General features: G+C 42.5%; 1 protein-coding gene across 3 annotated transcripts in view; it reads right to left on the bottom strand.

The window, feature by feature from the left end:
* Window positions 1–2861: 2861 nt before the first annotated feature.
* LOC135504715 (cip1-interacting zinc finger protein-like) overlaps window positions 2862–11009 on the bottom strand; it is a 22492-nt gene continuing 14344 nt past the window's right edge. For 2 of the 3 annotated variants that reach the window (XM_064923524.1, XM_064923522.1), the window contains 10 exons: window positions 10754–10842; window positions 10285–10367; window positions 9959–10168; window positions 6292–6422; window positions 6036–6132; window positions 5797–5910; window positions 5364–5480; window positions 5193–5271; window positions 4945–5066; window positions 2862–4807 (listed from right to left, as the gene is read on the bottom strand). In XM_064923524.1, the coding sequence (XP_064779596.1) occupies window positions 4727–4807; window positions 4945–5066; window positions 5193–5271; window positions 5364–5480; window positions 5797–5910; window positions 6036–6132; window positions 6292–6422; window positions 9959–10168; window positions 10285–10367; window positions 10754–10842 (1123 nt within the window). In that variant the 3' untranslated portion in view covers window positions 2862–4726. Of the gene's footprint in view, window positions 4808–4944; window positions 5067–5192; window positions 5272–5363; window positions 5481–5796; window positions 5911–6035; window positions 6133–6291; window positions 6423–9958; window positions 10169–10280; window positions 10368–10753; window positions 10843–11009 lie in introns of all 3 variants that reach the window. The other variant, XM_064923523.1, reaches the window with a different exon arrangement.

Genomic DNA, 11009 nt, shown 5'->3' on the forward strand with positions numbered 1-11009 from the left:
AGTGAGTACACCCCTAAGTGAAAATGTCCAAAATCAAATGATACAACCCCCCCCCCCAAAAAAATCTATTTTAATTCCAGGTTGAAAAGCAACAAAATAGGAAAAATGCCAAGGAGGGTGAATACTTTCGCAAGCCACTGTATGACCCCACCAGGGCCTAGGTCGGTGCACTTCTTACCTGGTCTGCAATGTCCCTGCTCATCCGATCATTCTGCCCAATGTCAGTCTGGTACTGCTGATGCCAGTGCAGACTCCTCAAATTTTAACTGACCAATATCTTTAACTTCAGACACCTGCTCCAAGTATGGAAGTGCAAGTGCTACCTCAGCCCCATAATGCTTAACGCTGGGTTATACAGCTCACTCTGTAAGCAGTAGTTGCCATAGCATAACATGTATAGACCCTTTTCCAGTCGACGAGACACTGACGTCATGCACTCTTGGCGGCAATAAGAAAGCCATCGCCATTTGCGCCCATTCAACATAGCCTAGATTTGATGTTTTGATTTTTGCTTGAACAGTCAATAAAGATATTTGGTTGTTATCTTTGCAGCAGTTGTTAGCTAGAATGATAACTCATTGATATAGGCTGTAGCAAAAGCGAGCCAAAGAGCCATTTTACTGGTTGAAGTTCAAATTAAACTGTACTAGTCACACACACACATATTTAGCAGATGTTACCGCGGGTGTAGCAAAATTCTTGTTCCTAGCTAAAAATGCAGTAATATCTAACAATCCACACAAAGCTAAGCTAAGTAAAAGGGAATTAAGAAATACATAAATATTAGGAAGAGCAATGTCAGAGTGGCATTGACTAAAATACAGTAGAATAGAATATCCAAAACTTTGTCCAAATTGAAGGGGATATACACGGCTATGACAATAACCAACGATAATTATCTTGGGAGATAATATGGAAGACATTTGATGGGAAGGAATTCTAGGTCAGGTGAACAAAAGCACTTGAGATCCTGTATATTATGATAACACCATGAGTGGTTAATCATGAAACATGCACCCCCGCCCCTTCTTTCCAGGGAGATGTTTATTTCTGTCGGCGCGACACATGAAGACACCCTGGGGCTGTACCGATTCCGACAAGATCATACATATGAGATGAGTAAAGCTGTATGTAAACATTACTAAAGTGGCCAGTGATTTAATGTCTATGTATATAGGGCAGCAGCCTCTACGGTACAGGGTTGTGTAACTGGGTGGTAGCCGGCTAGTGATGGCTATTTAACCTTTTCACACATACCAACAAACAGGTGTGATCATTATACAGTGGTCCCTGTAGCGTATGCTCAAACTGGGGTGATTAAAACACTTATTTAGAACGTCCAGTTTTGATTGACGCAACAGTTGGCATTTGAGCTAGCCACATTGTTCAAAATGTTTCTGAAAAAACAAACAGTCCTAAAACGTTGTGACTGAATGTGACCAGTTTATTTTTGGATCCAAATGTTCAGACGTTCACAAAAGTAGCGACAGCATACACAATCATCCAAACTGGAAAATGTAGGCTACATTTGTCCTAGCGCTAACTAAGGAAAGATTGAAGTAACAAGCGGTCATATTTAGCTAACCCTCAGCTGACAGAAACCACAATATGAATTAGCTAATAGCAATTACTATTTATAATTCATCACATTGCGGATGAGCTTAACATTGATCGAAACAATTGAGTAAAACACTTTCTTGAAATCGTCTGTGTGGACCATTTAATTTCAGATAATGATGTGTATGGCCAGGATTTTGAAGCGTTTCACCTTCTCCACTGCGGTCCCGTCGATAGTGGCGTGCATCCACATCGAAGACCACAATCAGCTTCCTAGTTTTATTGACGTTAGAGAGGGTTATTTTCCTGGCACCACAACCGCCAGGGCCCTCACCTCCCTGTAGGCTGTCTCATCATTGTTGGAAATTAGGCCTACTACTGGTGAGTCGTCTGCAAACTTGATGATTGAGTTGGTGTCGTGCGTGGCCACACAGTCAGCCCCCTCCCTTGTGGGGCCCACGTGTTGAGGATCATCAAGTGGAAATGTTGTTTCCTACCTTTACCACCTGGGGGCGGTTCAGACCCAGGGCCCCGAATGATGAGCTTGGAGGGTACTATGGTGTTGAAGGCTGAGCAAAAGTCAATGAACAGCAAATACTACAATGTGGTGATAAATGCTACCGAAGTTCTTCCTCAACTTTGGTTTGTTAAAATCCCCAGCTACAATAAATGCGGCCTCAGGATATGTAACCACAGTTTGCATTAAGTCCAGTGTAGTTCCTTGAGGGCCGTCGTGGTATCGGCTTGAAGGGGAATATACATGGCTGTGACTATAACCGAAGATAATTCTCTTGGGGAGATAATTCAGTCGGCATTTGATTGTGAGGTATTCTAGGTGAGGTGAACAAAATTACTTGAGTGTCTGTATGTCATCACAATCACACCATGATTAGTTAATCATGAAACATACATAACCGCCCTTCTTCCCAGAGAGTTCTTCATTACGGTCTGCATGATGTATGATGATGTATGGACGGGGACAGTATATCCCAAGAGAGCCATGATTCTGTGAAACAGAGTATGTTACAGTCCCTGATGTCACTGGAAAACAATCCTCACCCTAAACGGTTCTAGTTTATTGTTCAGAGACTGAACATTAGCGAGTAATATACTCGGAAGTAGTGGATGGTGTGTGCACGCCTCCTGAGTCTGACTAGAAGTCCACCCCGAATACCTCTTCTCTGCCGGTGGAGAAGGATCCAACTCGGGAAAGTCGTATTCGTGGTCATAATGCTGGTGAGTTACTGCTGCTCTGATATCAAAAAACTATCTGGGCCAATAATGTAAGAAATAACACACAAAAAAAGATTTCAATGTGTTTAAGTATAATGCAGATGATTTGCGATGATGAAGCATTATATTAAGTAGGACATTCATTCATACGAGTCTTAAAATCCAAATATCTCCTTGTTCTGCCACCAACTTGCGCCGATCGCCCTTGTGTATAAATGTTTGCAAACACAGAAAGGTCTCTATACTGATTTGCCGAAGTGTGTCCTCTAGCATGGTAATGCAAGTCACAAGATGAAATGCATGCATCAGATGATATATTTAGTTAATTACCTAGCTTAAAATAACTTAATCCACCCTCTCTCAAACCAGCATCAATAATGTTGATCACCTCAAAGCATAAGCTACAGCGAACTGTAAATCCTAGAATAAGAATAGATGGAAACAGGTGTGGCCCATACAGTTGAAGTCGGAATTGAAACTAGAATGGTCCAAACACACCAAGACAGTCGTGAAGAGGGCACGACAAAGCCTATTCCCCTTCAGTAGACTAAAAAGATTTGGCTTGGGTCCTCAGATCCTCAAAAAGTTCTACAGCTGCAACATCGAGAGCATCCTGGTTGCATCGCTGCCTGGTCCCTGCCTGGTACAGCAATTGCTCGGCGTCCGCCCACAAGGCACTACAGAGGGTAGTGCGTACAGCCCAGTACATCACTGGGGCTAAGCTGCCTGCCATCCAGGACCTCTACACCAGGCGGTGTTAGAGGAAGGCCCTAGAAATTGTCAAAGACCCCAGCTACCCCAGTCATAAACTGTTCTCTCTACTACCGCATGGCAAGTGGTACCAGAGTGCCAAATAGTTTTGACCTGAATGAGATTGCATGTTGTGACTGTGATTAGTTCAGAGCTGAAAAGGAGGCAATAGACAACGATATATACATAGACTTGATTGAGCTCATTGATCCAAGGGCACCTTCTTTAAAGAAAACAACATAATATGGCCTCACTCACTGTGATAGGAGATCCCTTGCAATACTGTGAATGCTATCACTTAATAAAATAGTAACACAAACTGTTGATTCCATTCAAACTAAACTAGGCCTGTAACCAAACAGGATTTGTCTGTGAAATCTTATCTTGGGCGACTTCAAACTCGCACACACACCAAATGTGTAGATATCTTTTCAATCATCATTAACGACTTGTCAGGCTTAGTTTGTGTTAATTTCCTGTGTTCTGTTGGGTCGTGTTCAGTTGAACACGACCCTGCTCTCAGGTTTTTGTGTGGGTTGCCCTGTGGATTTAATTTTGGAGGCCATTCTTTTCGATGTGGTCCTTGACTTTCCTGGCTTCATTCCCAGCTGACTCCTTTAGTTCCACTTTATCTCTGTTGACTAGTTCTCTGTCCTCGTCCAGTTTAAGTATATGTGGCATCAACAGCGTGGAGCTCCCCTGCTCCAAATGCTCTCATTCCAAGAGGCTGCCTCGTAGTGGCTCGCTTGCAGTTTGAGGTATGCTCATGTTTGTTTCCTGTTGCCCTGCATGCAAAGCAAGAGCACATCCACCTCTGCAGGAGCATTTTTCTCCAGTCACATCATGCCCATACTCCTGGAGGCTCGGTTGGGACCTTTGGCAGCTTTGGCATAGAGACGGCTTCACCATGTTCTTCAATCCACAGCTTGAGCCAGAAGGAGGCTGGGTGGCACAGCAGCACGGCCTATGGACAGCGACGGAGGTATTTGGCAATACGGAGTCTGAGTTCAGCTGTTCTGAGACCTGCTGAGTGGCAGTGGAGATATTGTCCTGCTCTGCCTTGTCCTGAGTAGAGACAACAGGATGCATCTTGATTGTGGTAAAGGAGGTACCACAGGGATGTGTGTTGTCCCTAGCCATTGTACAGTCATTTTTCACTTGGATAACCACTTTGTATTCTCTCAAGTCAGGGGAGTCCCCCACTGTTCGGCTGCATGTCCTCGTGTCCTCCGCAGCGGAGCTCTTGATTCTTCAAGGCTTTGTACTTCTAATACAGAGACATAAGAGGCAGATGTGAGGAATGAAAAGAGAGCAAGCACTTTGTGGAGGCGATGTGTGTCAGTAATTGCTGCAGTTTGACTACAAGACACTAAGTATGAATGCCATTGGGTTTATGGCGCATACCTGTAAGTTCTGGAAGTGTATGAGGGACTTGCAGTGAAAGTGCCTGGCCGTGGACTCGAAATAGAAGAACTTATGGCACAGTCTGCAGAGGAAACCAGCCACTGGGACAACAAAGCTTGAACCTTGGGAGAAAATAATGGAGAGGCGGGAAATAAATAATGCTTCGTCTCACTTTCTGTCCTACAGTTTTGTTTTTTTCAATCCTTTCTGAGTGACTGGGTGTGTCATCAAAGCAACAGCATAATCACCGTATTGTGTTTCAGAATCAAACGCTTCGTAGTCCCCCACATGCTCTTGTGGGACTGCTCTTTGACTGGGCTGCAAACCCTGCAAAAACAGAGTGAGAAATTAAACACTTGGAAAGAAATGTACATGACGCATGGCAGTTATGCTCCTTGGGAAATTTAGTCCATTAATACCCTGCTATCCTCATCCTCGTGGGTCTCCTCCTCAAAGTCATCTTCTCCCTCGAAACATCCCACTGCATCCACAGTGATGAGTTCTTCAATGACCTCTGGCTCTCCTTCCTCCTGGAGCTGGGGTCAAAAGGAGGACATGAGGTGAATCAACATTAAGCTAAACAATGCCCCCTGTTGGATATTGTGCTTCATGAATGGTGCATTGCTCAGTGAGGGACAAATCCCAACTGTCTAATTTTCACTTAGTAATGCATTGACATTTTGACTAAAGTCGCAGTTAGGATTTGCCCCTGAAGTGGCTAGTAGCCAAGCGAGACTAGTCAATAGTCATAGATGATAAACAAGGACAAATGCCCCAAACCAAAAATTAAAGGTCCATATTTCATAAACACACATTATTATGCACTACTGTTGTTTATTCACATGCACACACCTCCTCCACATTCCGCTTGTGTTCTCGGGACTTCATGTGCTCCACAAACTTCCGTGGCGTCCTGAACTGGCGAGTGCAGACGGTGCAGAAGGGACGTGAGGACTGCTTTGATAGCTTAGAAACCAGAGAGAAGAAAATGTTTACAATGTTATGGCTCTACCCGCTTCCATTCTCCACAAAGCCCATTTCACATTTTTACTCTTCCCAACCTTAGTGCTTCTCTCTGACGTCACCTTTACCTTGTGCTCCTTGGTCCTCCGGTGCTCGAGGAGGTCGCCGGTAAAGTGTGTTTGGCAGGTTGCACACCAGCGTTTCACCCCTGCTGGCTTTTTGCCCCTGGAATGTAGCCAAACAGAATTTGAAATCCACTCTATTGCATTTGCCAGGCTGCCTGACTACTGCCAGTCCCCGTGCCTCAGTCTCACCAACACTGACAGCGGATTGTGATGATAGAGAAGTGTAGTGAGTAATATGGTAATAGAGTTTGCCCCTTACCCGGCTTTGTGTGTACCCTGTAGAGAGTCGCCAACCCGTGGTAATAGATTGACCAGACAGGCATTGCTCACTTGCTGAATCTCTATCATACGCTGTTGATGTTCCAATCCGTTCATATGGTTCTGGAAATTCTGCAGGCAGGTGAGGGGCAGACAGACAAAATTAATTTGAGTTGTAAAATACCATTCATTTCACAGGATGAGCATCACTACTTACATACAGTATTAATAACTATGACAAAAAAAAATACTCATAACAACCTATTTTTCATGACTAAAACTATAACGAGAATCCCTGGAAAAAAACTATAACAAATTGCTTTTCATTTTAGTTGACAAAAATATGAAGAGACAAGAATTACACGTGAGACTAATAGAAATGTAATATGAAATGAAGCTCCTTTCTTCCGTTTTGTCCAATCCTAAGCATACATGCAGACTATTTATTTATTTATTTAAACGCTATCCTCTCATTGGCAGAATTTACATCTTGTAGTTGCGCGGTTTGATTGAGCTGATATGCTTGGCTCTCCCACACACTCCCAGATGGTCACTTCAGTCACTCGTCATTTAAAAAAAACTGATGCAAAGACTGGACACTTGACTTGTAAATAACCTCAACTAGAAACAATGTTTGCTCTCTTACTTTCATGCAGGCCATTTTTGATTTGATCATATCTGAAGCTCTATTTTCCCTTTGTGCATCTGTTATTCATTAAAATCGGTGTTGCGGTAGCTTTTTTCCTATGAGAATTTGTTGAATATTAGGAGTATAGTGATACTTCTGTCATTTTTGTAAAGCTCAAGGTTGCCTGCTGAGGTATACGAGGGGATAGTAGACCTAGTTGGATAAGGATATCTGAATGTGCACAATATACTGACTATTATGTGACTAAAATGGCTGTGACAAACTAGGATATACAGTGCCTTGCGAAAGTATTCGGCCCCCTTGAACTTTGCGACCTTTTGCCACATTTCAGGCTTCAAACATAAAGATATAAAACTGTATTTTTTTGTGAAGAATCAACAACAAGTGGGACACAATCATGAGGTGGAACGACATTTATTGGATATTTCAAACTTTTTTAACAAATCAAAAACTGAAAAATTGGGCGCACAAAAATGATTCAGCCCCCTTAAGTTAATACTTTGTAGCGCCACCTTTTGCTGCGATTACAGCTGTAAGTCGCTTGGGGTATGTCTCTATCAGTTTTGCACATCGAGAGACTGAAATTTTTTCCCATTCCTCCTTGCAAAACAGCTCGAGCTCAGTGAGGTTGGATGGAGAGCATTTGTGAACAGCAGTTTTCAGTTCTTTCCACGGATTCTCGATTGGATTCAGGTCTGGACTTTGACTTGGCCATTCTAACACCTGGATATGTTTATTTTTGAACCATTCCATTGTAGATTTTGCTTTATGTTTTGGATCATTGTCTTGTTGGAAGACAAATCTCCGTCCCAGTTTCAGGTCTTTTGCAGACTCCATCAGGTTTTCTTGCAGAATGGTCCTGTATTTGGCTCCATCCATCTTCCCATCAATTTTAACCATCTTCCCTGTCCCTGCTGAAGAAAAGCAGGCCCAAACCATGATGCTGCCACCACCATGTTTGACAGTGGGTATGCTGTGTTCAGGGTGATGATCTGTGTTGCTTTTACGCCAAACATAACGTTTTGCATTGTTGCCAAAAAGTTCAATTTTGGTTTCATCTGACCAGAGTACCTTCTTCCACATGTTTGGTGTGTCTCCCAGGTGGCTTGTGGCAAACTTTAAACGACACTTTTTATGGATATCATTAAGAAATGGCTTTCTTCTTGCCACTCTTCCATAAAGGCCAGATTTGTGCAATATACGACTGATTGTTGTCCTATGGACAGAGTCTCCCACCTCAGCTGTAGATCTCTGCAGTTCATCCAGAGTGATCATGGGCCTCTTGGCTGCATCTCTGATCAGTCTTCTCCTTGTATGAGCTGAAAGTTTAGAGGGAAGGCCAGGTCTTGGTAGATTTGCAGTGGTCTGATACTCCTTCCATTTCAATATTATCGCTTGCACAGTGCTCCTTGGGATGTTTAAAGCTTGGGAAATCTTTTTGTATCCAAATCCGGCTTTAAACTTTTTCACAACAGTATCTCCGACCTGCCTGGTGTGTTCCTTGTTCTTCATGATGCTCTCTGAGCTTTAAAAACGGACCTCAGACTATCACAGTGCAGGTGCATTTATACGGAGACTTGATTACACACAGGTGGATTGTATTTATCATCATTGGTCATTTAGGTCAACATTGGATCATTCAGAGATCCTCACTGAACTTCTGGAGAGAGTTTGCTGCACTGAAAGTAAAGGGGCTGAATAATTTTGCACGCCCAATTTTTCAGTTTTTGATTTGTTAAAAAAGTTTGAAATATCCAATAAATGTCGTTCCACTTCATGATTGTGTCCCACTTGTTGTTGATTCTTCACAAAAAAATACAGTTTTATATCTTTATGTTTGAAGCCTGAAATGTGGCAAAAGGTCGCAAAGTTCAAGGGGGCCGAATACTTTCGCAAGGCACTGTAATTATCCAGAGTTTTAGTCGAATGATAACTCAAACTAATGAAGGATGAAATTACTAAAATGTGACTAAGACTAAAGGGTATTTCAAGACTAAAACTAAATCTAAAATAGCTGCCAAAATTAACACTGCTCACATTTGGTATTCAGACCCCTTCCCCTTTCCCACATTGTTATGTTACAGCCTTATTCTAAAATGGATAAAACCCTAACCCTAACCCACAATGACAAAGCAAAAAAGATTTTAGAAAAACTTAAATATCACATTTATATAATTATTCAGACCCTTTACTCAGTACTTAGTTAAAACACTGGCTTCATTATACTGTACAGTGCATTCGGAAAGTACTCAGACCCCTTGACTTTCGTCTCATTTTGTAGTTTGTCCCTTCATACCCAAGATACCCAACCTGACAGAGCTTGAGAGGATCTGCAGAGAATAATGGGAGAAACTCCCAAAATATAGGTGTGCCAAGCTTGTACACAAGAAGACTGGAAGATATAATCGCTGCCAACTGTGCTTCAACAAAGTACTGAGTAAAGGATCTGAATACTTATGTAAAGGTGATTTAAAAAAAAAAGTAGATCTACAGTACATTACGGAGAGTATTTAGTCCCCTTGACTTTCTCCACATTTCACAGCCTTATTCTAAAATGTATTGAATTGCTCTAACAAGCATGACATTGACAGGCCATTCCCAAAGCAGCTATTTGGTTTTTATAGTGATGGGTTCTGACTTCTAAACTTGAAATATGAGCCAAGGGCTTGGAATGTTACTGAGTAAGGGAAAGGCAATCACATGGTTGCAGCCACTGATAAGGGTGGAGAGCTGTGGATTAGTGAGGAATGGGGGCCAAGGTCAGGTCACATTAAGGGAGAAGGAACAGTTTATTACCCACATCACTTAACTTCCTGCCTATCAATAAAGATGACATGTTTAGAGGGAAGGAGGAGACTTGTGCTGGTGGGAACACGTCTTTGTCTGTTCAGCTGTCTGACTCATTGCGTAACTAAAACCTGGTTTAAGCTTTTCATGGTTGTCCGTCAGGTTCTAAATAACAGGGTAAAAACTAACAATAGTACTTGTGCTAGCTTTACGTGTGTGGCTTTGTCCTCACCTGCTGGTTGTGGTAGGGGTTGCTGCAGATGTAGCAGTAGTGGCCGTCAGTCGCAGCTCCTCTGTCACTGTCCTCACCCTGTCCCCCTACACCACAGGGGGTCCCCATGGCTGTTGCTGCAGCCAACTCCTGTAGGCCTGTGCTGAACGCCCGGCTCTCGCTGCTCTGCTGGATGGTGACTTTCAGGGATGTGCCTACCGCCAGAACATGCTTTAGCCCAACACACAGGACAGCATCCAGTGTCAGCACAGATAACACTCGCAGATGGAGCATTTTTGAAAATCAGGATTACGAAATTAAATTAAATTCCTTTAGTGCCCACCTACTTCAGCTGTTATACTTTCTTTGCAACATTCCTCCGCCACTTGAATGGAAGTGCTTCCTCCTCTGTACTCGAGAGCAGAGATATCTATGGAAAAGCAAAATATATTGTGTGCTAAAACAATGGATGAATTAAAACAAAAGCTGGACCTGCAGCATACATATAAAAATAAACAATGTATAAGGGTAATGGTTTAGCTGTAAGCAGAGCTATATTCACTACAAATCAAATGGAAGCAAACAGCCGAAGGGACTATGCTGAACTTGTCCAATTACAAACACTTGTTTTCATTGCCAATTTTTTCCGTTGCAAAGAGTTTGGCTACAGTGTGCACTAATAAATACACCCCTGATTACCTATTTCATGTCTCCTGGTATGTCAGTTGCAAATATCGATACCATTGATTTGATTCCTATTTCATTACAACAGCAAAGTGTCAGAATCAAGACTGCCATAAAATCTCTAAAACACACCTACAGGCTGAGGTACATCTGTTGACATTTCATTATCAGACTTCTGGACTGCCTCTTGTCCAATTTTTATATTCACAGGCTCTTCTGACCTGTGAATAAGACCAGTCCAGAAAATAAAAAGATTAACAAAAACAAAAAACAACCAGGTTTAAATTTAACATAGCTGTGGTGGTAGGCAGAATAACTGGTCTGTGTAAGTAGACAACAGTGACAGACTTTTGTTTTCCATGGCAAAATTTTGTGTGGTGAGCCCTAC

This window comes from Oncorhynchus masou, chromosome 18 (genome assembly GCF_036934945.1).
Source record: "Oncorhynchus masou masou isolate Uvic2021 chromosome 18, UVic_Omas_1.1, whole genome shotgun sequence".
Taxonomy (NCBI): Eukaryota; Metazoa; Chordata; class Actinopteri; order Salmoniformes; family Salmonidae; genus Oncorhynchus; species Oncorhynchus masou.